The 26,581-nt window shown below is 53.9% G+C and overlaps 2 protein-coding genes across 2 annotated transcripts; both read left to right on the top strand.

Annotated features, from left to right (window-relative positions):
• Positions 1 to 2,212: 2,212 nt before the first annotated feature.
• IL10RA (interleukin 10 receptor subunit alpha) lies at positions 2,213 to 9,803 on the top strand. The gene is made up of 7 exons (XM_042471432.1): positions 2,213 to 2,381; positions 2,560 to 2,701; positions 3,014 to 3,195; positions 7,478 to 7,637; positions 7,930 to 8,087; positions 8,555 to 8,667; positions 8,804 to 9,803. The coding sequence occupies exons 1-7, from the start codon at positions 2,309 to 2,311 to the stop codon at positions 9,395 to 9,397; spliced, it is 1,422 nt and encodes a 473-aa protein (XP_042327366.1). The 5' UTR covers positions 2,213 to 2,308; the 3' UTR covers positions 9,398 to 9,803.
• A 9,701-nt stretch (positions 9,804 to 19,504) lies between these two features.
• TMPRSS4 (transmembrane serine protease 4) lies at positions 19,505 to 26,489 on the top strand. The gene is given in 9 exon segments (XM_042473986.1): positions 19,505 to 19,574; positions 19,780 to 19,867; positions 21,214 to 21,224; positions 23,483 to 23,593; positions 23,596 to 23,624; positions 23,820 to 23,931; positions 23,934 to 23,971; positions 26,055 to 26,117; positions 26,418 to 26,489. Coding segments are annotated over 9 exon segments (594 nt in total).
• Positions 26,490 to 26,581: the final 92 nt, after the last annotated feature.

Raw genomic sequence — 26,581 nt, 5'->3', positions numbered from 1 at the left:
GGAAGGAAGGAAGGAAGGAAGGAAGGAAGGAAGGAAGGAAGGAAGGAAGGAGACAGAGACCAAAGTGGCAAGGAAAGCATCCCCAGGTGGAGGCCAGTCCTTCCCTTGCATTGCATCACACAAAAGAGCACCCTTTCAGGGGAAGGCAGCCTGTCCCCCCTTGCCCCGAATAAGGATTGGACCCAACCAGAGAGAAAGAGAGTCCCAACTCCTTTCCGGCACAGAGATGTGAATGAAGAGTGAGGCAGAAGATGGATGGAGGCGGCAGGGCAAGGCAGTTGCAAAAAATGGGGTGAGCTGTTCTAGGAACGGGGGCTCAGAAATTGAATCAGTTGATGAATGAATAAATAAATAGGACATCATCTAAAAAATACAAAAGGCAGCTGGTGTGGGCTGCCATTACTGAGCCCTCCATTTTTATTCAATGAATCAAATAACACATGAAACCGTGGTGCAAACAGGAAGAGCGTGAGATTTCTTGAAGGTTTGACAAAGAAGCAGGTTCCAATGGCGCCTTCCTCCTCTGTTCCATGCTTGGCCCTGGAGCAGGTGGCAAACTCCAAAACAACCATCACTGCTCCACAAGGCAAGAGGACATGGGAACCAGCCTGACCTCTGTGGCATGAGGAAATACATAGGGATTTGGAGGGTGCCCTAATGATGCCAGGGCTGGCTCCAGGTGTGCATCTCTTAATAATAATCAAAATAATAATAATAATAACAACAACAACAACAACCTCTGGCTGTAATGGGGGTGACGCTGTAAGAGGGGTGACCCCACTGCTCCCTAAACCTCTGTCTTTTGTCAGAAAGAGGCATTCATCTGCATCCCGTTAAAAGGTGGAAGAGATGGGATGAATGGGGAAAGGCTCAGGGAGAAGAGAAAGGAGAGGCCCAGGGTTTTAATACACACACACACACACACACACACACACACACACACACACTTTTAGATTTTTCTTTAAAAACATCACATCTCACCAAATTTTCACTTTGACCAAATGAAACCATGTACATGTAAATACATTAGTTTGCGCATATGGTATTTTAATGTAAAGGCATGGTTTTAATTTTAATTTTGCTAGTTGTTTATGCCACAACTATTTCCATTGCGTTCAGTGATCTATGGGAATTATGATTTGCAAGGAAACCATTGTCCCATTAACACAAGGAGCTCGTCGCTGTTGGGAAAAACGTCAGCCTCGTCTCTTCCTCTTTGCTATTTAGAGCAAGCGGGGCTTTTGTGAGAGCAGTGCATTTCCCCACATGTCGAGCCCTGCTGCCTCCCTTCCTTCCCCATTCGCCCAGTTTCAATGGCCGCAGGAATGATGCTCATAAGTACTTTTGGTAATAACCCAATCAGCAAAGCAATCTCTCTCTCTCTCTCTCTCTCTCTCTCTCCTTCTTCCAGAGGGATGGGGAAAGTCAGGCTTTGGGGCTTTTTGACCTGCTGCAGGTCTAGACTATTCACGACACCCGGGATGAGGACGGAGGCTCCCTGTCCCTATCTATTAGGTTAAAGCTATGAGGAAGCTTCTCATGTCTGGCAGGCTCCTTAAGGGTCTTGCTGTTTCTTGAGCCAGTTTCAGTTTCTCAGAGAAGCCGCGTCTGGCGGAGAAACATTTGTGTGGATGGAATGGGAAAGCTCTTCTCTAGCAGGCTGAGGGCTGCCATCCTGGTTCACTTTCAAAGAGCACCGGGGCAGTCAAAGGGAAGAAGGCAGTCGCAGCAGCCCTGGCTCCCGGTCCCTCTGGCTGGCCCCCCATCCGTCTCAAGGGCCGAGGCGCCAAAGCGGACTGAGCCCTCGGCGGAGCGGAGGGCGGCTCGAGGGGGCCCAGAGAGAGCCCCACCAGGCCTCTGGGGCCAAGGACCTCCGCCCCTCGGGGAGGGTGGCCCTTGTGCCCGGGCTGGGGGTTACAGTCAGGGGAGGAGGTCTGGTTGCTAGCCCTTTGGCTTTGGCCGACCTCCACGAAGCCCACGAAGGACTGAGGCGATGTCGGAGGTTGGCCGCTGGGAAGGGAAGCAGCCCCTCAGGCGGGAGAAGCCCCCCGAAGGACCCCAGGGAAGGGAGCCCCATCTCTCCTTCAAGTCCCCCCCCCAACACAACCGAAAGAGAGAGAGGAAGAGGAGAGCCCTGTGGCGGGCGAGTGGGGCATTCCGGCGGGGAAGGGGTGGCGGGGCTCCCGCGGGGAAATCCCGAGGGAAGCGAAAGAGGCCGCCGCCGCGCCCAGTCTCTCTCTCTCTCTCTCTCCCTCTCTCTCTCTCTCTCCCTCCGGACGAAGACGGGACCGGCCTCAGGCGGCCGAGGATGCTCTGGCGGCGCCGGCTCCTGTGGCTCTTCCTGCTGCGCTGCTGCTGCTGCTGCCGCCTCCGGACCCACGGTGGGTGAGAGCCCCGGCCGCCAGGAAGGGAAGGCCCCGGGGAGGGAGGGAGGCAGCCCGGGAGACCTCCGCCCCAGAGCCGCCCCCTGCTGCGGAGGGTCTCCAGGGACCCCGACTCTGGTGGGGGAAGGAGCAGCATCCCTGTAACGGTGGCCCCCCTCCTCTGCCTGTCCTGCAGGAGTCGCAAGGGAAGGCCCCCCGGCGCCCCTCCGCCCGCGCTTCGTGGCCAGGACCTTCCGCCACGTCCTCCACTGGGACTCCTCCGACCCCGGACTCGGGCCCAGCGCCACGGGGCCCCTCTACGACGTCGAGTATCGGGGGTAAGGAAGGGGGAGGAGGAAAAAAGGAAAGAAGGGCCCCCCTCCGGCAGCCCCCGCCCTCCCCGCCTGTTGAAGGGCCAAGTGGTCAGTGTCTCCGTGGCGCCAGAGCTCCAGCCTATGCACTGACCGCTTGGGGGACCACCTCTCCGGGCAAGGGCCTCTCCTAGCCCTCCATCCCTTCCCGACCTTCCTTCGGCCACTTTCACTGTCCTGGAGCCCACTGACGACACCTGGAGGGGGCTTCTGTGCCACTCTGTTGCGACCGGTCGTTCTCAGGGCCCCCACTGGCCTTCATCCAGACTTACTTTGCAGGTATGGCAACAACAGCCACTGGGCCCCAGTGCCAGGCTGCACGGGCATTGCCAATCATACCTGCGACCTCTCCTATGAGACCCGGGAGCCAGACAAGCGCTACTATGCACGCGTGAGAGCAGTGGCTGTTCCTTGCTGGGCCTCTGAGTGGGTCCAGGCGCCCATCTTCAGGCCAGAGGAAGGTGAGTTTTGTGCCACGCATGCCAAATCCGGCATGCCTCTCCCCTGGCATCAACCGCAATAGCAAGTACATTTCTATACCACTTACCAGTGCACTTAAGCACTTCCTAAGCGGTTTACAAGGTGTGTAAGCTAATTGCCCCCAACAAGCTGGGGACTCATTTTAGTGACCTCAGAAGGATGAAAACCTGAGTAAAGCTTGAGCCCTTGGCTGGTATTGAACTCACAACTTTGCAGTTTGTGACCATCCTTGTCAGGTTGTTCCCTGAACCGGGATAGGGTTGCCATTGGTCCTGGAAAATCCAAATTTCAGGGAGTAAAGAATGCCCCAGCCATCTGGGCCAGTTGAAGCAGTAGGTCTCAGAGTTCTCCTTCATTGCAGGCCAATGGGGAGATTAAAATTTCCTATTGGGAAGCAGGGAACCGTGCAGGAAGACTAGCGCTGCCCTGCAGGGTCCAGTGGCTCCTTCCTGGGGCAGCAGTGCCACCTTATTCCTCCATCCCTCTCTCCTTTCCCCAAAAGGCCCAGAAGCTGAGAAAGGAAAGGAGGCAAGTGGGGATGGCTTTGGCTTGTGGGGTGATTGTGTCGGGGTTTAAGTTAGGTCTGGGCATAATAATAATAATAATAATAATAATAATAATAATAATAATAATAATAAATTGTTTATTTCTAGACAACTTTTCCTACGATCAAAGCGGTGTACAGCATATAAAATAGGTACAATAGAATAAAAAGGGACATTAAGACAATTTCACAAACATTAATACAAGTTACAGTCCAATATCAATTATCTAAAAAACATACAATTCAAAATATTAAAATCCTAGGTATGTATACATCGTGATCAATCAGGGAAGACTTTTATTATAAAGAGTTGGGAGGGTAAGCTTGTAGGAAGAGGTAGGTTTTTAATGCCTTTTTAAAGGCCTCCACTGTTCCACTCTTCTGGCAGAGCATTCCAAAGAGAAGGCGCTACTGCTGTAAAAGACCTTTGATGGGTAGTCGCCAATCTCATCTTAGGATGGTTGAGTAATAATGTACCTGTTGTTCTGAGAGTGCGGGGTGGATTATGCAGGGAGAGGCGTTCCCTCAAGTAACCCGGGCAAAACCATTTAGGGCTTTAAAGGTAATAACCAACACTTTGTACTGGGACCGGAAACGGATTGGCAGCCAGTGAAGAGATTTTAAAACGGGTGTTATGTGGTCAGATCTAGCTGTCCCTGTGATCAATCTGGCTGCAGCATTTTGAATCAGTTGAAGTTTCCGAACCTGATACAAAGGTAGCCCCATGTAGAGCGCATTGCAGAAATCCAAACGAGAGGTTACCAGTGCATGTACTACATTTTCAAGGTCCTTTCGGTCCAGACAGGGACGTAGTTGGCGTATCAGCCAAAGCTGGTACCAAGCACTCCTGGCCATCGCATCTACTTGAGATGATAATTGCAGAGATGGATCCAGGAGTACTCCCAAACTACAAACTGTGTCCTTTAGGGGGAGTTTGACCCCGTCCAGGACAGGATGACAAATTTCCCTGCCTGGACTTGGGGAACCTATCATGAGTACCTCTGTTTTCTCTGGATTCCGTCTGAGTTTGTTTTTCCTCATCCAGCCCATTAATGCCCCCAGGCAGGCGTCCAGAGGAGAGATGCTATCCTTAGTCATTGTATCAGTCGGAGACATGGAGAGATAGATCTGGGTGTTATCAGCGTACTGATAACACCGTGCCCCATGGCTCCAGATGATCTCTCCCAGCGGCTTCATGTAAATGTTAAATAGCATGAGGGACAGGATGGCGCCCTGAGGGACGCCCGATATAAGCTCTCTTTTACAAGAGCAGCTGTCCCCCAGCCTCACCATCTGGAACCTTCCCAAGAGATAGGACCGGAGCCACTGGAGCGCAGTGCCCCCAATACCCAATTCTCTCAGGCATTCCAGAAGGATACCATGGTCGATGGTATTGAAGGCCGCTGAGATGTCCAAGAGCACCAACAGAGTTATATCTCCCTTGTCGGTGGCCAGACAGAGGTCATCGACTAAGGCAACCATGGCAGTCTCAAATCTGTAACCTGTCCTGAAGCCAGTTTGAAATGGGTCAAGATAATCGGTTTCATCCAAGAAGGCCTGGAGCTGAAAGGCGACTGCCCTCTCAATCACCTTGCCCAAGAATGGTAGCAAGGAGACCGGTCTATAATTACTCATTGATAGGGGATCAAGGGAAGGTTTCTTCAATAGAGGCTTTACAATTGCCTGTTTCAAAGATGATGGAACAGTACCTTCCCGAAGAGATGTATTTATTATCAGATGGAGAGCAGATTTTATAACATCTCCTCCCTGCACAGTCAACCAAGAGGGACAAGGGTCAAGAGGGCAAGTCGTCCTTTTCACGCATCCAAGGAGCTTGTCTACATCCTCGGTACTCACAAACTCGAAATGATCCAGAATAACCTTGTTACCAGAGTCACTGGATACCTCTACTAAAGTTCTGCTCGAAAACTGGCGTCAAGATCAGCCCTTATCTGAGAGACTTTGTCAGCAAAGAAGTTGTTGAAAGTGTCACAGCAGGCAATAGTTGGTTCAAGTAAGGGGTTCTGGGTGGCCGGGGTTTGAATTAATTCCCTGAACACCCTGAACAGCTCTGCTGGACAGGACTTTGCTGACGCAATCTGTGCAGCACAGAACGCATTCCTAGCTGCACCGACTGCCACTCCATAGGAACGTAACATGTTCTCATCGAGTGTTCTGTCAGATAAGCTCTGATGTTTCCGCCAGTAGCGCTCTAGTCATTGCGCAGCCCGCTTCATCTGGCGAAGATCTTCTGAATACCAGGGTCTTTTTTTAGGAGCGGGCCGGCAAGGACGCTCGGGAGCAATACTGTCTATAGCCCCAGTAAGATTCCTATCCCAGTTGTTGACCAGGGTTTCGACAGCGTCGCCATCGTTCCCAAACATAGTACCCTCTAGGGCGTCTTGGAACCTTTTGGGTTCCATCAGCCTTCGAGGGCGGACCATTGTAATGGGTCCTCCACCCCCGAGGGGTTTATGGATAGTGGCTTTCAGTCCTATCTTGACTAGGAAATGGCCCGTCCATGACAAGGGGGAAATAGCATTTATTTCCACCCACGGACAGTCTCGGACTGTACTGAAGACTACATTGAGAGTATTACCAGCACAATGAGTTGGCTCTGAAACCAATTGGGACAGGCCCATGGCTGTCATGGATTCCATGAACAACCGAGCCGCACCTGTTAGATCTGTCAAGCCGGCCTCGAAGGGGATGTTCAGGTCCCCCAAGACAAGCAGCCTGGGGGACTCCAACACCAGCTCTGAGACCAGCTGTGTCAGCTTGGCCAGGGAGTCTGTTAGGTTACGGGGTGGACGATAAACCAACAGAATCCCTAGACTGTCCTTGGCTTTCAGAGTCAGGTAAATACATTCGACGTGTCTCAGTTTCGGTACCGAGTTCCTAGTCAAGGTGATGTGACTTTTATGGACCACTGCCACACCTCCCCCTCACCCACTATCCCTGACCTGCTCTTTCAACGCATACGTGGCTGGGAGGGCTTTAGCCCAAGTTACAGAGATGTCCTCCCCCAGCCAAGTTTCCGTAATGCATGCCAGGTCGGGAGCTTGCTCATCCAATAGATCGTATATAATATGAGATTTATTCTTCACCAACCTGGCATTACAAAGAATCAGGGTAAGGGACTGTGGTATGCTTGGGACGATCCTTGGTTCTTTCGGGTTAACGGGTGACAGGAAGATGGGATAGGTATTAAGTATTGATCTCGACTTCCTTTAACTGTCTTAGGGTTGGGACCACTTCCAAACAGCGTCCAGAGAGTAAAGGAAGCCTCCCTCTCTTTACACCAGTTAGGGTGGGAAAGAATGAAAAGGACAATGATTAATGTGTTGAATCTGCACTATCAAAATGAAAATTAATGATATGCATAATTATAATGATTTGCATAACATGCAAATTAGATGCTCAGATATGTGGGACTGTCATATGGCAACCCTAAGCCAGGAGGGCCCCCTTGCCCTTTGCTTCCCTTGCCCACTTTGGGGACCACGGCAGGAAGCACTTCCTTGAGACCAGAGTCACGTTTCTGGAAAGGACAAGGTACCTTCCCCACTCAACGCCTGCCCTAGTAATTTCCTCTCCGGCAAAAGACCCAACAATCCAATAAGGATGCAGTGTGTGTGGGTGTGTGGGGGGGTGCACACACATTTGCACATGGTTGTGCCAGGGGTCCCTTCAACTTTGGTGCTGGCTCTGTTCCCCAGCAACCCTGTGGCTGTCCAGCGTGAGCTTGGCCATTCACAAGGGCGTCATCCACCTCTCAGTCCAACTGCCCATCAGCCCCTGGGACAATATCACCTACGAAGACCTCCACCCCAGACACAGGCAGTACCACGCCTACATCCGGGATGTGTCCAACAGGAGGTAAGGATGGGGGTCCATTGTTGGCCCTTGGTCAGCTGCTGCTGGAAGTGGGGAGAGGCCCCTGGGGGGTCTCGGGGGGGGGGGCTGCACCCTGTGCCAGATGAAGATCTGGGCCACAAGATGGCACTGTGTGCATCTGCACCATTGTAGGGGAAAGCTGGTGGGCAGCCTTGTCTACCCCACAAAGACAGTGCTTGCCTGAGCCCACATCACAGGGAGGGAGGGAGGGGGGAGGGGTGCATGGTGGTTAAGGCTGGATCCCCAGCCACTCAGCCTCACCTGGATCCTCTCCCCAGCTGGAACATGTTGGGACCAGTTTGGAGTTTGACCTCCCGGCCCTGCCACCAGGCGAGAGCTACTGTGTCAGTGTGGAGCCACGGATTGCCTCCCGGGCAACTCCTGCCAACAGGACAGAGGAGCAGTGCATCTCCCTCCCACCCCTGGAGGAAGGTGAGGCTCCAGCTTCACACACATACACCCATTCATACATGTGCCATGGGCCCAGCATCCCCCTCCTCCTGGTCATGCAAGGCAGAACCAGAGGGTTAAATGCCTGTCCTGCAGCCACTCACTCAAAACCATAAAGTTGCAAGTTCAATACCAGCAAAAGGGCTCAAGCTCAACTGAGGCTTGCATTCTTCCTCTGTAGGTGGCTAAAATGAGTCCCCAAATTGTTGGTGGCAATTAGCTTACAGTTGTAAACCGCTTAGACACTGTTAGTTCAGTATGAAGCGGTATATAAATGAAGCTGTTTGTTTGCCTGCTGCACTTCTCCTGTTCTCTCTTTCCTGGCCCACTGGCTGGCCTTGGCCACTGCAGAGGACCCATCCTCCATAAGACCCCACTTGCAGGGCTATGGAAGCATCCCCTCTGTGGGTGCCATGTGTCCCATGGGGGGATGTTGTCTTTCTTTGCAGGCAACACAATCTTGGCCTTCCTGAGCCTGCCTGTCCTTGGTGCCCTGGCAGTCAGCTTGGGCCTGGCCTGGGCCTATGTGAAGGAGGCCACAAAGACTCTGCCGGTAGTGCTGGTGAGTGATCCCTCCCGAGGGCCAGAATAGCCATTTACGGTGATGGGGTGGGGAGGCCCATCCTGGCAGTTGCATGGCACCTCTGCCCCAAAGTCTCACCATCTTCCTTTTCTGTTTTTCTTTCCTTGGCTGTCAGACATCCCTGCTGTGGTCCAGCCCACTCTGCATGCCGCACCAGCTGCCTCCTCCCGGGAAGAGAGGAGTGGTCCTGCAGATGGAGAGGGACCCCATCCAGCCTCTCTCTGTCCTGCGCCCAAAGGAGCCAAGTGGTGCTCACCAGGCTCAGAGTTGGGGCCCCAGACCCACACCTTCATTTCCAGAGAAGCGCTGCTGTTTGCTGACGTGGCCGGTGGAGGGGGGCACGGGGATGAGGAAGGGTCTCACAGACAGCAGCATAGGGGGCAGCACTGACAGCGGGATCTGCCTGCAAGACCCCTCGGACAGCCTGGGCCAACTGCTCTTTCTTGGGAGCAGCCAGGAGGGAGCCCCCCTAGAAGACCTGGGTGGCAAGGGACCAGAGGTGGGGCTGGGGCAGGGAGCTCTGGGCCCCGCAGATGCACCCTGGGGAGGGTTCTCTGGGTACCAGAAACAGGCAACCTCCTCTCTGGAGGCAAGTGCCTGTTGTGGACCTGTTCTGGACAAGGTTGGATTGGTGACCTGCTACCTGAAGCAGGCCACCTTAGGTGGCCCCTCTGGCCCTGGGACTGCAGCCAAGCAGGGACTCTCCTGACCGAAAGGACCAGGGGGAAGCCCCCTTTCCAGTGGGCAGGAGCCCAGAGGTCTTGGGGGCCCCTGGGCATTGGGTTTCTTTAAGCAACCACCTCCTTCCTCTGGCTCTCCTCAGACACTAGGACGTTGCTGTTGGGACACTTCCACTGGCATGAGAGGCCTCCCACTGCCCCCATCCCCTCTGCCTCCTCCTCCAAAGGGAGAGAGACAGGGAGATGCTGGCAGATGAAGGCCAGGAGGGCCACCCTTCAGGTTGCCCATGGAGCAGGATGGTAGAACCCAAAGTCCCCTTCATGACCCCAAACTCCAGTCTGCAAGACATGGACGGTCCTCGCAAGCCAGACGCAGAAAAGACATGCTGCACACCTACAGGAAAGGGCTTATTTTGACTGCAGACTTACAACAAATGTGTGTGTGGGGGGGGGGCCTGGATTGACTTTTTCCTGACAAGGGAAGGTCAGCGGGGGGTGGGTGGGTTGTATGTTCTCCCATTATGTGTCTGTTGCATTCACTGACCTTCTTTTAGAACGGTTGTTGTCACAGTTGACCAGCCAGCAGTGAATTTTCCAAATGTCTGATATTTTTGTAGAAGTCACCGTTATGTATTTATGTATTTATTTAATGTGAATCTACTTGGAGGGTAGAATATTTTCATAAAAGCGTTTCAGTGTGTTTGATAAAAAATTGTTTTGTTATATTGCATTTGGAGTATTGCTTTAGAATAATGGTGTCAGTTGGGTGGCAATGCCTCTGCTGCTGCCTCGGACCCCGTCCCATATTCTTGGGGAGGGGGGCTTCTGCGACCAGGGCCTGCCTTATGCTTCCCTGACAAATTCCCTCCCTCCCCAGTTTGGAACCAGTTCTGAATATCTTCCCTACATTCAAGCCCAAACATAACTCCCTGCAGGTAGTAAATGAGCACCACAGGATGCTACTTTGGCATTCTATCAAAGCCTTTCTTCCTGTGGTGCTGGTTTTCTTCATGCAGGACTTCTTGAACTTTGGGGAGCAGAAAGGTTTTGTTTTCTGATTTTAAAAAAATAGATTTAAAATGTTAATTTTTATTTAAAAAATGATTTTTAAAAAAATTATTCTTTTTTTTTAAAAAAGTTAAATTTAAAAATATCACATCTTACCAAATTTTCACTTTAATCACATGAAATGATGTACTTGTAAATACATTTAAGTTGTGCATACGATACTGTAATTTAAAGATATAATTTTAATGTTGCTAATTGTTTATGACGCAAGTATTGTGGTTTGAGCATTGGACTGTGACTCTGGTGACCAGGGTTCAAATCCCAGATCAGCCGTGGAAACCCACTGGGTGACCCTGGGCAAGAAGTGGCACTCTCTCAGCCTCCTCAGGGAGGCAATGGCAACCCCCCTCTGAAGAATCTTGCCAAGAAAACCCTGTGATAGGTTTGCCTTAGGGCTGCCGTAACTTGAAGGCACACAACCACAAACAATTGCTATTACTTTCAGTGATATGTGGGAATTACGATTTATGAGTAACAGTACAAAAAACATTACTAAAGGAGTCTATATGATGTGAGGCGGGAGGAGGTCATTGTGGGGGGAGATATCATGAATTCCCGCACTGTGTGATGCCAACCCTGTTGACGCCACTGGGCTGTCCCTTGCAGTTTTGTTTTGCAGATGGTGATAAACAGAAACCTCTGGGTTAAGCAATCGCCAGTATCCCATTAAATTCTTTTTAACGCCTTGTTTTGCTTTTGAACTGAGTGCCTTTTGCTTCTATGACGAATGGGTGCAGTTTCACCAGGAAGCCTCCAGAAAGTCAGGTGTCTGTGTGTGTGGGGGGGGGGGCGTCCAGGTGAACCAGCTGCCTTCCTCTCCCTCCCCTCCAGAGATTTCATGACCTCTCCTCCTCAAGCACAAGGAAGGCATGTTGCCCTACTCCGATCACAGCTGCCCAGCAGGATCCAGCTTTCTGTGAGGCAGCGCCACGACCTCCACCTCTTGATCCCCAGCCTCCCCGGCCCCACTTGATGCCTTCCCAACAGATCTTACAGCAGCCTCCCAGTTCTCTTCCAGCTTCACTGAGCAAGCCCCAGCCGGTTCCCCTTCTCACCTCGCCCTCCATGGGGAGTTTAATGTGGGGAGGAAGGAAGTGACTAGTGAGGGATGTGGGGAGGCTTCCTTTTTTTTAGAGACAGTGCCACGTGAAAGTGCCCAGAAAGCTTTGGAGGCCCCACTTCCCCTACAGAAGCGGTTCTACATGCAAACCAGGACATTCGACTGTATTTTGCCTCCTAAACCCTTTCCCAGATGCTGACTGACTGCTTGAGCTGGCACACAGCAGCAGCCTGTTGGCAAGCGGCCCTCTCTGGCTGCCTGACCAGTTGCCATTCCTCGGGTGAAACCGGAGCCCACTCCAAGAGTGGAGGGCTGGCATGGGGGGCTGACACAGGAAGGGTGCCGCTGGCCAGAAAGACTGGTCCGGAGCTTCCTCCGCGGCTTCCCAAGGGACTGAGGTCTCGGAAGCGGAGAAAGACGGGAGGAAGGCAGGGGGAGTTCCCCGGGAAGGGCTGCCCTCCCCCGGTGTGCAGGCAGGACCTTAGGAGGGCGCTCGATCAGACCCCCTCCTCCTAAATCCGGGGCGGTCGCCTCCGTCGGGCCCCGGGAGGGGCGGGCGGCGCCTCGACAGCTGCGGATCCGGTCCCAGGCGGTCCTCCGTCCCTCTCTCCGTCCTTCCTTCCTTCTTTCCCGCCTGACGGTAGGTTCCCGGCAACGGAGCCCCAGAGCCGCCGCTGCCACCGGCGAAGGAAGGGAGGGTGGTCTGCGCCCGAGCCCCGCCAGAGGAGAGGGAAGGGAGTCCGGGCGCTGATCGGGGCCAGCAGCCGGAGCCGGTCGGTCGGTCGGAGGCCCAGATGGTCCAGGCGGCGGGAGCCCCGGCGCGGCCCCCCCCCCGGCGGGGCCGAAGGAGAAAGTCCGAAGCGCGTGGGGCTGAGGAGGAGCCCCGGTGTGCCCTCCGCCTGGTAGGGCCCGGTCTGGGGCCGGGAGGGTGGGACCCAGGTGGGGCCCCTTCCGAGGATGGCACCTGGCAGCCCCTCTCTTTCCTGGGCGGCTCCGGAGACCCTCCGCCTCCGATGGGGACCCTGAGGATGAGGAGGAGGCCTCTCCAAGCCGCTTAAGCCTCCTGGGTGCCCCTGGCCTCCTTCTCTTTCGACTACCTTCTACCTTCCCCTGCCTTATGTCTTTTCTGGTGGGTCCTTCCTTCTCCTGATGGGGCCAAAGTCAGACAGTCCTGGCTTGGTCATCTTGGCTTCCAGGGAGAACTCTGCTCTTTTCGGCCGTCCATGGTCTCCTCGGCGCTCTTCTCCAGCACCAGCTCCCGACTGAGCTGATCCTTCCTCCTGTCTCCGTTCCTCCTCCTCCTCCTCCTCCTCTTCTTCTTCTTTCCTTCTGCCAAGCAACTCCAGCCGCAGCCGGAGGGGGGCAGCAGAAGCTCTCCAGAACTGAGTGGGGCGGGGGGGGTCTCTCTCTAGGCTCCTCGAGGGCAGGAACCGGGGGAAGCGACCCTCCTTCCAGAAGATACCTCGGAGGAGGAGCTGGGCTCTGGGTCGGGGCCGGAGCCTTATCTCTGCAGAGGCACACAGTGCCATGACATCCCACCCAGAACCAGGCTTTGGCATTACGGATGCCAGCCAGCAGCTCCTGAACCGCCATCTCAGTCACTGGCTCCCTCTAGACCCAGATCTCTCCCTTCTCTGCTCGCTGCTCCTTGTTTGTGGATGTAGCTGCATCCCGCCTTTGAAACTAAAACCCCCAGGATGTCCAAACCTGAACCCCACGAAGCACCAGTGAAACCACTGAGACCTCTAGCCAGTAAAAAGCAGCAGCAGGAGTCAACTAAAAAGGTGGTAAAATAAGATTGTGATCTGTACACCTAAACTGGCAAATGGGGCTAGGAAAGTATTCCGGAAGCAGGGTGCCATCACCCCAAAGGCCCTGCCTTCTTCCTCCATCACTTGGCAGAGAAGGCAGGGAAGAGCTCTGGGAGATCTTAATGGACATGGCGTAGGGGCAGGGGATTCTACAGCCCCGATCCTGTCTTGTACCCCAACACCAGTACATTGACTTGTGCCTATAGATGAACTGGGACCCTGAGAAAGTGTTCATTCAGTGGCATCAGTAGGGGACAATGGGCAGGCCACACCAGGTGACACCCCAGAAGAGAGGTAACACCTGGTCAAGCCCCCTTCCTGCTGCTGGACCAGCGTCTCTCTCCCCCTTCTCTAAAAAGACCCATTGACCATCATACCCAGGCTGCCCAATTGTTGTTCCTGTGGCTCTCCCCAGTATCCTTACCACCAAGTACCTGTGCACTGCACCCCTCACCTGTCATTGTGAAATCCAAGGCATACACACAGCAGGTAACTAAATGCTCTTAAGCTGTTTCCAAGAGGTGCTCTTGCAGCCGAAGGATATGCCTTTGCCATGGTGGCAGCAGCCACAGCCACAGGGAGACCTGGGCATTGCTATAAGCTTCGCGTAAGTTGATGGTGTCTCCTAGCAGCAGTCCTGTCCTGGGGTGCTTCTCTCCAGAGCTCCTTCCTTCTCTTCCATTTCCTTCTCCTCCAGTAAACAGGAACCACAATGGAGAATAGCAGGGGACCCAAGAGATCCTCTGGTCCTCTCCTGGTTGTGGGCTGCTGCATGTGGGCTGTGGGCTGATGATGTCCCACGGAGGGCTTGCCCTGTCTTCTCAGGACAAGGCACAAGCAGGGCAAAAGTGGTGGGGTGGTAACGGACAGAGGAGATTGCTATCGTCTACTGCCCAGCCATGAGCCACCCTTCCTGCCCTGCCCTCCAGTTCTTGGCAACCAGTAAATAATTTGGCCCATCTGGAGGAAGGCAGCTTCTTCTCTCCAAAAGTCTGGCTCTGAGTGCTCTGGAGGGATGCATAGCCTTCCTGCCCACTACTCCAGCCTTACCCTGAAACGGCGGGAGAGGGACATGTCATGTGCAACCCTTTCTGCAACCGGGGCAGGGCTTGGGGGCCACTTGGATACTGTGCCTCACACTGGCAGCCATGGATTGGAGGGCCAAGTCGTTTTGTTGTGGGGTTGGGTCCTGGCTTCAGAAGTATCCCTTTGCTTCCTGACGGCATCTCTGTTGGCTTTTCCAGGACAGTTGCTCAGCAAGAGAGGTAGGTCCTTCAAAAGAGCCCTGCTGCTGGTGGTGGAGCATGCCCACAGTGGTCCCTAGTGTTTGCCATGTAGGTGGTGCCCCTAAAGCCCATTATCAACACCTGCCTCCCACTTGAACCCCAGCAGCTGGCATGGAGGAGCTCCATTAGGCCCCAGCATCTCTCCCTCTTCCTCCCACTCTGTGAGCTGGTGGAGGTGCTTCATGCTGGCCCAGAAAGGGTTGCACGTGACATGTCCCTCTCCCGCAGTCTGGCATGTGCCACTGATTGTGCCCCACTGCCCACCCTCATCTCTGTTCAAGTGACCCCCCGGAATCTTCTCACTCTCACTCTCCAGCGTGGTTTCTTCCAAGCGATGAGCCCCACAGTTCCTGCCAGCCCCCCCCCCAATCCATTTAGCAGCTGCTCTGCCACTTTTTCCAAGTGAGGCGCCAGCAGTTTGGGCCTGTTGTTGCTCAGGTGATGCTTGTTCCTTTTCCCCAGAGTTCCTTTGTCCCAAAAATGTTCCCTGGGGCCCAATAAATGAAAAGCCCTTTGGCTTTTCAAACAAGAGACCTGCATTCCTCTGCATCTCTTACACCCCAGAGCTGCCACCCTCTTCCCCTAGCACTAGTCCAAACCAGGTCAGTCTAGATTAACAGCTCTTGCCTCTGGCCCTGCAGATGTTTTAAACCACAACTCCCAGAATCTTGAAGCGCTGGTCCTGCTGGTGGATTCTGGGAGATGAAGTTGAGCATCACCTAGAGGAAGTGCTGAGCACCCCTTTCTTTCATACTAGGGAAGGAAGTCACCTTGTGAGTCTGCAAGCATGTTCACAAACCTATTCACAGTCAACCGCTCCCCACTGTCTTTGCAGATGCTGTGCAGGCACACAAGACCCTGGCAGCCATGCGCCTTGGCCTCCCTGTGACTGTAGCCATCCTGAGCATTGCTGCTCTTGTTGCCCTTGCCTTCCTCAGTAAGAGACCCTCATGGAATGGGATAGGGATCTCCTCCTCCCTCACTGGGTTCCTGCTGTGCCTATTGAACTACCCCAGCAACGCCCCCTTTTCCCTCCAGAGAGGGGCACATCAACATTCCTGTCTGGATCCCCCTCCCAGAAAGAGGACAGACTCTAGCCACAGACCCCTCCTAGGTGGCATCTCAGCCTCTCTCAGGGCTGGGCTTTCCAGGGACACCCCATGGCTGACACTGACACACACCTGCCCCGCTGGTGTTTGGTTCCTCTCTTCCTCCCCTCAAAGGTCCCTGTGGACGCTCCCTCCTTCCCTCCCAGTCAAGGTGGTCATGGGGACCTACTTCTTCTGCAGCTAGACCTTTCATTTTGTCCCCCTCCACCTCCAGTGTGACGGTCAAGTTGACTGTGCCTGTGGGGAGGACAAGAGGGGCTGTGTGGAGCATGTGCCAGAGGGAGACCCCATGGGAGGTGAGTTATTTGTTTGGGCCCCCTGGGCGGGAGTAGGGTGACCATGGCTAGCCCTGTGGCTTCAGGCCAGCCAGGAAGCCAATGGCCGCCTGCTCGCCCAGCCACCAGTGAGGACTCCCCTCTGCTCCTCTCCCTATAGTCCACCTCTCCCAGGAGGGATCCAGCCTGCAGGTGCAGAACAAGGAGAGCGGGGCTTGGGCCTGGGTCTGCCATGATGCCTTCGACCTGGCCATGGCCATGACCACCTGTGCCCAGATGGGCTTCAGCAGGTATGACCACCCTAGTCTTCTGGGGAGGACTCTGGGAACAGGGTGTGGGGCATTGCTGTGGCCACTTCCTGGGTGACAATGCCAAGTGTGTGCCCTCTCTCTCTCTCTCTCTCTCTCTCTCACACACACACACACACACCTTTGCCTGGGTCATTGATGCCTTCCCAGCCCAGTGGAGTGTTACCAAGTTTGGATTTAAATAAAAATTTTGGGTACATGTGGTCTGTGCTATGACCCCTGACTGATCCCAGAAAGGACCCGCCATTAACCTAAAAGCGGAGAGAACACGTAGGCAGCTTGCCCTGCAAAGGCAGAGCCCTAGAGAAAAAACTAGTATTGAGAAATTCCCAATACTTGGGAGTCGCCAAACCAGATTCACCTCTGCTGCCCAAGATTAGACAATAGACTTGGCTTTTCACTTAAAGGGCCAGTGATCAGCTTAACGGTTCAGCAATCAAGTCGGCTGCCCTTCCGAATTGTGTCTTGACCTAGTGCGTTGTGCAACCCATTGCTTGCTATCGGCTTAACAATGCCCAAGCAATCAACACCTTTGTCTAGCAAATCCCATAGCCTCCAGATAAGTTTGGCACTATATAAACCCTGAGTTTTCAGACCCTCCTTGGGTTTTCTGAGCCTGGGTTCTCTGAGCATTAAGCTCCGCTGAAATCACTGAGCTACAATGAGCTCTCACTGTCACCCATTTGAACCCGGCTCTCAAACCTCCACGGCTCTCTTTCCCCAGTCCTGCGGCCGTGATACACTGTCCATCCAAGCTTCATCAGGACTTCCCGGAGAAGACTTCTAAGGTAGTATATCCTACTGGTGCCTCTCCTTCTCAACCTATCTCTCGAACTTACCCCTTCCCTGCATGTAGCATTGAGTGTGTGTGTGTGTTCCCTTTTGCTGTGTGGTTTTACTTGTACTTTAATAAATGTTATTAGATTAATTGCACCTAATTGGTATCAGAGTCTCTTTCTCGTGGGGTGTACTGGAGACCTCTGGTATACACATAGGGACCCAATCCTGGCACGTGGTGTTGTTAGGGCCACCTCTCAGCTAAATTTGAGCTAATTAAATTAAATTCCCCTAATCCAATCCTTCCTGACAGGAGCCATTGAGAGCTGCAAGGCCAGCAGAATACAGCCATGCAAAAGGGGGAGGGGTGCTTTCCTCCTGACAGAGTCACCTCCTCCTCAAGGCCATGAAGAGCAGCCTCATGGCCTCCAGAGCTGCATCTGAAGTGCTTATGCCAGCTGGCCAAGGGGCAGTGCCCAGGCCAAACCATAGATCCTTCTGTCCTGGAACACCAGGAGGTCAGGGCTCCTCTCGCCTTCTTGGAACACAGCAGCTGCCTTCCCTCCTGCCCCCCTTCCTTCCTTCCTTCCTTCCTTCCTTCCTTCCTTCCTTCCTTCCTCACTCTCTCCTCCGCAGTGCAGCCCAGGATCTGCAGCTGGCAGTCTGACAGCAATTCCTGCTGCAGCCCTGCATCAGTTCTCCCCTGCAGCAGCCGCAGCAACAGCAGCAGCCGCCTCTTGGCCTGCAAGCCACAAGGCTGGTCAATCTCTCAGCCAGGCAAAGGGCTTGAAAGACAGAAAGTGGGACCAAGCCCGCTTGGAAGGAGAATAAGAGGGAGGGAGGGAGGGAGGGTTCAAGCAGGCAGGCAGAGCCATTCCCTGTGATGCAACCTCACCCCCCCATTTCCCATCAGCAGCAAAGGGACCCCCCCCCCGTTCTCCTACATCTCTAGAGATATGTATTCTCTGGACATTCACCTGCTCAAGATTGTCTGCAGTCCATGCTGGGCTGGCCATACTTGGGTGCTGAGTTGCCCCCTCATCAGAAATCCCTACAACTTCCTGGAGAGTTTCTGAGAGAGGACAGGTACTGCATCTTGTCTCAGGGCAGGAGATTGCGGAGCCCCTTCCTCGCCTTCTGGGCTGCATCCTGCAGCAGGGGCAACCAGAGCCCACCTGTGGCCCTTTCCTCCCCTCCCTGGGAGGCCTGCTGGATGAGCCCCAGAACGAGGTGGGGGTGTGTTATGGGAAAAACTAGGGGGGGGTCTTTGAGTCCCTCCAGACACCCTTTGTTGCCACTGAATTGTTCCTTCTGTCCTTGCCTTTCAGTGTCCCCTCCTTCATGCACGTGGCCCTGGACAATACCCATGGGCTGCCCTTCCGAGAAGTGGCCCTGTGGGCAGAGAGTTGCCATGGAGGACTCCGAAAGGGGGATATGGCTGCAGAAGGTTGAGGGGGCAGGGGATGGGGGGCTCCCACACCACACATGCACGCACAAATACACAGAGAGAGATGCACACCAGAGATGTGTGACACTCAGCCAGGGCCCGGGCTCCTTTGAGGTTGGGCACAGAGGGCCTTATACCTCTCCCCAGGGAAAGTGAGAGGGGCCAGATCCCCACTCTGTACACACACACAAAAACCTTGTAGAGGTCTCTTTGCTGAGAGATGCAGAATGAAAGGTCCCAGCCCCAACCTTCCTCCCTGCCCCCACCAGCACATCGGGGCAGAGACGGCAGCCGGCTTTCTCCCCAAGAGGCCTTTCTCTTGCAGCAGTGTCCCTCCGCCGCGCAGGTCGCCCCTCACCTGCTCCCGTGAGTACAGCCTTTCCCCTAACCCTTCCACCTGTAGGGTACTCCTACACAGGCAACTGCCTTGACCTTTGTGGCCACTGCCAGTGTGTCTCTGTCTTGTGGTGGTTGCAAGGTTTCACTACAGGCAGCGCCATGCATGTGTGTGCATGATGCAAGGATGGGGTTCTCTGCTGACCCACTGTCTTCTCTCATCCCACCGCTGTGGGCACTGGGGGGGCAGACCAAGGAGGTTTCTGCCCTCTTAGAGGAAGCACATGTGTGTGTCTCTTCTGCCTGGAAGCCCAGGCCACAGCTGACTGCCCTCCCAGCTTCTTTGCCTTTGCCTGCAGGCTGCGGCTCAGCCTGAAGCAGTGTTGGTTGGTGGGTGGAGTCTCGCTTCCATACAAACGTGGCCGTGGCAGACCAGCCTGCCGCTAAGGGCCACCCACCTGAGACGGAGCCTCATCGGCCCCCAATGGGTCTTGACAGCTGCACACTGCTTCCGGTGAGTGCTTCTCTCACTCCAGAGTTGCCTCTTGCCATGGAAGGGGACCTGGGCAGGCAGCTGAGACCTTTCCCCTTACACACAGGAACTGCAGGGTAACTGAGCAGTGGCTAGGTGAAGGGGGGCTCAAAGGGTCTTGTCGTGGATGTCTCCACATGTTCCCAAAGATGAGGACATTGCCCTGGTCAAACTGCAGAGGCCCCTGGGCAGCCTGGGTGAGAGATGCTCTCTGAGGAGGCATGTGAGTGTGGGGAGGATAGCCAGTCCAAATTTGTCCCCACCATCTGCCAGAGACCTGTGGGATGCACTGGTGGGCTCACTGGCTAGGCCTGGAACATGAGCCCTGCCAGACCATCCTCATGGTTGTGGGGCTGCCAATTTCCTCCTTCCCCACTGCACCCCTCCTCCTCTCTGCTGCAGAGCCAGTGATGCCCATCTGTCTGCCCTCCTTTAATGAGGAAATTACTCCAGGTGACCCCTTGTGGGTCACAGGCTGGGGCTTCACCAGGCACTACAATGAGTCTTTCCCCATCCTTTCCCATGTGAAAGGGCCAGGCCAGGTGGGGCTGCTTAGGATCTGGCTCAGTCCTCCCCTCTGTCCCAGGAGCCTGGGAGATTCCTGTTGAGCGGACAGGTTGCTTACCTGTAAACGGTATTTCTTCGAGTGGTCATCTGCGAATACATAACAAATGGTTTTTACTGCGCCTGCGCGCGTTATACCGTTCGGAAACTCTGCAATCACTTGGCAAAGAACACTTTGCAACATTTTAGAAACTTTTTGGCGGGGTAGCTCCGCCCACCCCATAAAGCCTGGGTGAGAGATGACCTTTTACAGGCCAAGGCTAATGGCCTTACTCTGTTCTCATCCTTCTTGATCTGTCTGCAGCCTTTGACACCGTTGATCACTGTCTTCTAGTGGATATACTTTCTGACCTTGGGTTCTCAGACTTTCTGTCCTCGACTGGTTTCGATCTTATTTGTCCGGCAGCTCTTTGCGGTGGTTGCAGGTGGTCAGACTTCAATCCTCGTTCCCTTATCTGTTGGAGTTCCCCAGGGCTCTTTTCTGGGTCACCTTCTGTTTTCTCTCTACCACTTGTCCTTAGGTAAACTCATTAGTCTTTTGGTTTTTCCTACCCATCTGTATGCCAATGACACCCAGTTGTAGCTTTCCACCCCTGACCTTTCTCCAAGGCTTGAACAGCAAGTTTCGTCTTGCCTCACAGCTGTCTCTACAGTGGATGCGCCATCGCGTTTGAAGCTCAACATGTCCAAGACGGAGCTTCTTGTCTTTCCTCCTAAGCCCACCCTTCAACACTTCTTTTCTTCTCTGTGGACAACACATTCTATCAACCAGTCCAGCAAGCCCCAGTCTTTGTTTTCTCTTTGATTCTTCTCTGTCGTGTATCCCTCAGATCCACAGCCAAGGCTTATAGATTCTTTTTATACAATATTGCCAATCCGACCATATCTCTCCACCTCTCCTGCCAAGATCCTGGTCCATGCCCTATGGTCTCACGACTCGATTACTGCAACATCCTCCTGGCTGGCTTCCTCTCTCTCACCTCCGTCCTTTAATTTCTGTCCAGCATTCAGCTGCACGCATTATCACATCCCCACCGCTCTGCCACATCTCTCCTGTGTTGGCATCCCTTCACTGGCTCCCACTCCCATTCCGCATTCAGTATAAGCCTGCTGTCAACGTTTAAAGCCCTCAATGGGCTGGCCCTCCTACTTATCAGACCTTATTTCCCCTCACCTTCCCACTAGGGCCCTTGCCTGCTTTCTTGCCTGCTTCTTTCCCCTCAGATGGTGGTCGGGGGAGGAGGTAGGGATGCCATGTCCGGTGGAACGGAGGAGGGGAGGTGGTGGTGCGGCCGCGTGGGGGGGCGGGGGTTGTGTCAGGAAGGTGGGGAGGGGGGCGCGCGCGCCGTGCGGGAGGCGCACTTCCTTCTCTCTGTTCTGGGCCACGCGCCGCGTGGAGGGAAAGCGAAGGGGAGGCGGTGCCCCTCCTGCGCACGCCTGCGCCCCCTTCCCCACTTTCGTGCAGCCGCGCCACCCACCTCCTCCCTTCCTTCAGGCCACGCCGCGAATGAAGGAGGGGGAGAAGGAGGAGAGGAAAGGAGGGGAGAGAGGAGGAGGTGGTGTGAGTGGCCAGAGGCCTCAAGTGGGTTTTTGGGGGGGGACTTTATTGCTAACAAGTCTCCCTTATTTGACAATGATAGTGTGATGATGATGATGATGATGATGATTATGATGTGATGATGATGATATGAGTTCAGCTTCAGAGGCATGCACAGCACTGTTTCAGAAGCCGAGAGATGTTCATCTTCCCAAGTGCCTTTTCTGTGTGTTTTTGGTTCTTTAATGGTGATACTGATATCACAAGCCTCTGAGGCATGGCCAATGTAAGTTGCTCTCATTTTTACAAACTCATGCACCAGTGAAGAAAAACCAAAGTCCCTTGACCAAGTACACACCTTCTGAGAAGTACAGTTGAATCCGAGGGCAAACCCACTTCTTCTTAAACCACCTTGACATATTCGTATGGATAGCATGTTCAGTGTGATAACCCAAAGAGTTTGGTTTCGAATAAGCCTCTGAAATATGCAAGAGGTCATGTTAAGTAAAGCCATGTTTCAATGCCCAATGAGCTGTTTGGAATGGGGGGAGGGAGGTTGGCCAAAAGGAAAGTACATTGCTGTCATCTGTCTAGGAATAATGCCACATGTCCTCCATTTGATCATGCCTAAGTAACATGCATTTATAGTAACATTTTAAAAAAAAATCTATTTTCCCGTACGTCCTGCCTTTTTTAAAATGTGCCCTACATTTGACATTTTGTCCTACATTTGTCCTACATTTGTCCCAGTTTGGAGGTCGACTTTGGCAACCCTAGGAGGAGGGCTCTTCTTCTTGGCAGGCAGAGGCCTGTTGTTTTCTTGCCTGCTTCTCTCCCCTCAAGATGGTGGTCGGGAGGAGGGCTCTTCTTCTTGCAGGCTTCTTGCCTGCTTCTTAATAAAAATAATATATTATTATTATTATTATTTTATTATTATTATTTATTATTCTTATTATTATTATTATTATTATTATTGGAGTTGGAGTTTGTTGTGGTGTCCTTGCTCAAGGCTATGAATTCTGGCAGTGCCATCTCTCCCTCCAGCCTGCTGTTTCTTTCCCTTCACATCTGTCTCTGAATCTACCCTCCATCCTAGCCTCACGTGAATGATTTAGCGGACTCTTCAAATGAGGAGCCAGTAAGGATTCTGTCCGGAAACACCGCAGAAGCCCATGGGAGGAGCTCCCATTGAAAGGACCAGCTGTGAAATACATTGTTATAACGTGAATTCACATCACTCAATTCGCAGTCACCCTAGATCTGGGCTGGTAAACCCCGTTTGATAAATGCCATTGTTTAATCTCACTAGCAGAATAACACAGTGGATATAGGTGAGCAGGAAAACTAACTAGCTCCACTCATCTCACAGCCCACGTGTCCCCAATCAAAACTCAGTCATGGCTTTAAAGTGAAATAAACAGTTTACTTACAAAATCATGTGTATGAATCATGTTGCAAGAAATATGAGGTAGAAAAGGTAGTCTACATGCATCTTAGAAAGGTTCCCTAAGCATGCATGCATCAGCTCCAGACAAAAACGCAAGGGAAGACAGTAGTGGCAATTCTTCTTCAGGGACAAAAGGTGATGGTGCTCTTTTTGGGTAAACAGAAATGAGGAGGGTTTTAGTAAGCAATAAACTACCACAGACATGCATTACTAGAAGGTCTCCGCATGCAAATTTGCTATATCCCAACAAGTCGACCCTTGACTTCAACCATGGCAGGGATGGAATAGCTGCCCAGGCAGAGACCAGCTCCTCAAAGAGACTGAAGGTGGCAGCCCCACAGAGGCCTGGCAGGGTGGGAACACGTGTGGGAAGGGCTTGAAGTTGCTGCGTGGCATGGGGGGGGGCAGGAGAGAAGTAGCAGGACTTGGAGGGGGTTGGCTCAGATCAATATCTCTGGCCTTGTGACTGGCTTGGTGACCGCAGCCAGAAGGTCATGTCCTTGGAGCTTCCTAGTTGGGCCCACTGGCACCTTGCCCATCCCACCCCCATTTCCCAGGCAAACTGTCCAAGACGCTGCAGCAGGCGAAGGTAGCACTGATGGAGAGCGATGCTTGCAATGCAGCTGAGGCCTACCAGGGGCAAGTGACAGAAAGGATGCTCTGCGCAGGCCACCCGAGGGCAGGGCCGACATTTGCCAGGTAAGTGGGTGCAAGCTCACAGCTCTCTCCTTTGAGAACCAGGACCTTAAAGCTGGGGTTAGGCTGAGGGGGAACCCCAACAGGGCTTGCTGGACAAGCACCAACAGGCTTGTTTGGTCTCCTCTTGACATCACTCCCCACATGCACACTGACAAGCAACCGCCTCCTCTCTTCCTCCCACCCACCCCACTCCAGGGAGACAGCGGAGGGCCCCTTGATGCACATGTGGCAGGGCCAGTGGCTCCTGGTAGGGTGATCAGTTGGGGCCACGGCTGTGGCAGCCTCCGCCACACCAGGCGTCTCACCCAGATGCGGCCTACCTCAACTGGATCTACACCATCCTCAGGGTCAGTGTGGCATCCCACTCTGCTCCACCTTCCCCACCTGGCAAGGGGCTCTGCTCTGGCTTGAGAAGTGGAAGTAGGAGGGGTGGGTGGGCACAGCACAGGATTGCTGGACTGGCCTCAACAGGGCGGCTGCTCTGCTCTGCCTGAGAAGGTGGAAGAGGGAGGGGTGGGTGGTCCACAGCCAGGGATTGCTGGACTGGCTCAACAGGGGTGAGTGCTGCACCTTTCCTAGTGAGCAGAAGAGGGAAAAACAAGGGGGCAGGCGAGGATTCCTCTTCCTGGCAAAATGCTGAACCCTGAAGTGAATCTTCACTCTGACTGAGCAAAGGCTCTGGGCAACAGCAGGGGATGGTCTCTTGTCCGGGGGGTACTGGTGGGGGCTATCTGCTGTCGCTCCTTTTGTATGCTGGCTGGCTGCCTGGCCCCTCTGCCAGGAATAAACGACACAAGATTTGCACTGCCAGGCTGTGGAGAGTGTCTGTACCTGCGCCCAGATCTGAGCTCTGTCTGGGGTTTAGAGTGCCCACCTGATCCAGTGCTGCCCTTCCTTTACCTCTTTGGCCCAGCCAGTGTTCCCTCCCATTCCACTGCAAATCATTGCCTTCCTCTTTGCAAGTAACAGCTTCTTCCTCTCATCTGCAACAAAGAGGCTCTTTGGCTGAGCAACCTGGTAGCACTGGCCATAAGAACCAGGCCCTGGTAGGCATGGAAGGAGGAGGCCTTCTGGCGCACATGACTGGTGGTGCATACACATCATGTGCCACCAAGACATCCCCCCTACTCAAAAAAGAAAAAAACCAGAAAAGTCTTGGAAATAAACTAAATCTTTTTATTTCATCCAAGGCAAGAAGCCAACTACAACTCAGGAGTGCAAAAGACAGGTCTTCAAGGCAAGGCCAATGGCCAGGAAATGCCCCTGCTGAGCCCAGCCTCTTTCTTCCAATCTGCCATGTGTTCACACATGCAGAGGAGGAGTCCCACGGCACCCCCCAAACAGGGGTGCCAACCAGTCGCCTCTTTCTGAAGAGGACTGAAGAGGCAGGGGGAAGCAGCTGTGCCTCTAGCTGGAAGGCCAATGTCTCCATCCTCTGACACCAACAACTACAGTCCCCAAGCTCTAGGAGGGGCACATCAAGGGTTGGAGGGCACAATACCCTCCCAACACCACCCCCAACAGGGCATGGGCTGGCAGGGTACTGATGTGCCTGCCAGAGGAACAGAGGCTGCAGGCACATCTCCTGCCCCACACCAAGTCCTCATGTAGGGAGTCTCTTGGAGGAAGCCATGGGAGAAAGGCCTGCTTGCCAACCACTCTCATGGGCAGGACTGGCCTGCTTACACTGATGACTGGAAAATGCCTTTCCTACCATTGGTGCCCTCACTCTCTGCCCCCTTCCCTGAAAAAGGCTCCACTCCAAGCTGCACAGAAACCCCAAATGGTCAGGGGTTTGAGCCAGGCAGTTGGCACACTGGCAGACCCCTGCCCATCTTCTCTTTGGGTCTTCTGGCATCTCCCCCCTCCCCCCCAGCACACACACTCACTCATACAGAGACACATAGTACACACACACACACACACTCTGCACCACTGGTCTGGACTGGGACTCTCTGAAGCAAAGCGGGAACCACCCAGACCAGGGCCCTCCTTCAGTTATTGTCAAATGCTGCCCACTGCCCCCCCACCCCTACCGTTGACTAGCCAGCAAGTTTCGAGGGTGGGCAAGTGTGGGAGGGGAGTCTTTTCTTTGGATGAGAAGAGTTTGTTCACCTGAGGAAGCTGATTAAATACACGCACCGGCCGCCTGCTCTGCAATGTTCTGACCAGGTGGTTGTGATATTATTGCTGTTCACACCTCCATGCAGCAATGGGGGAGAGGGCGGGGGCATGCGCAGGAGCAGATGGCCACAGGCCTGGCTGGGACTCATCTCACCAAAGCTTGGAGCAACATGTAGCTGGCCAGTCCCTGATCCTTGGCCACGTTGCCAGAGAGCAGGAGCCGGTCTGGGGGGCGGGAGAGGCGGATGCTGGACGTGCTGCTTAGGACCCCTGTGTCCCCCAGCTTCCTGCCCCTGCCCCCCCCAGCCACAGTGTTCTTCTGCCCCCCTCAGTGGTCAGGAATTGAGCCTCCTCACGCCCTCCCATGAGGTAGGTCAGAATTTTATCCCGCGTGCGGCTGGGGGAACTGAGGCACAGAGGAAGTATGGGAGTCTTTTAAGAGACTCCAAGAGCCAGAGCAGGGAGGGACCTCTGCCCCGGGAGAAGGCGGGGTGCCTGGCTGTTTCTCCTGTGCCCCAAAAAGTCGTGTGGTGGTGGCGGCAGCGGGAGTGACTCAGCCAGTTTTCATGGAAAAAAAGTGCAGAAAATTGAATGAAGAGAGGGAAGAAAAAAGACAACCCCCTGCTTCGGTATATGGGGGCTGAACCCCCTCCTCTTTCTCACTTCCAGGGGCTGAGGAGCTCCTGCAGAATCCTCACTGGGCTGTTGGTCCATGGGGAGGGAGAGGAAACAGTATCTTGAGGTGCATCCCAGAACCGGCCCCATGGCAGGCAATAGCCACCAGGATGCCCCCAGGGCCTGCCTCCCCTTCACCATTGCCAGTCCCTGCAGAG

This window comes from Sceloporus undulatus, chromosome 6 (genome assembly GCF_019175285.1).
Source record: "Sceloporus undulatus isolate JIND9_A2432 ecotype Alabama chromosome 6, SceUnd_v1.1, whole genome shotgun sequence".
Classification (NCBI taxonomy): domain Eukaryota; kingdom Metazoa; phylum Chordata; class Lepidosauria; order Squamata; family Phrynosomatidae; genus Sceloporus; species Sceloporus undulatus.
Note: the sequence above shows the minus strand (reverse complement) of the source record. Positions and strands in the feature narration are given on the sequence as shown.

Coding starts and splice junctions, on each gene's coding strand:
- IL10RA (XM_042471432.1), top strand. CDS start 2,309: ATGCTCTGGCGGCGCCGGCTCCTGTGGCTCTTCCTGCTGCGCTGCTGC. Junction 2,382..2,559: donor CTGCCGCCTCCGGACCCACG/GTGGGTGAGAGC, acceptor CCTGTCCTGCAG/GAGTCGCAAGGGAAGGCCCC. Junction 7,638..7,929: donor CGGGATGTGTCCAACAGGAG/GTAAGGATGGGG, acceptor TGGATCCTCTCC/CCAGCTGGAACATGTTGGGA.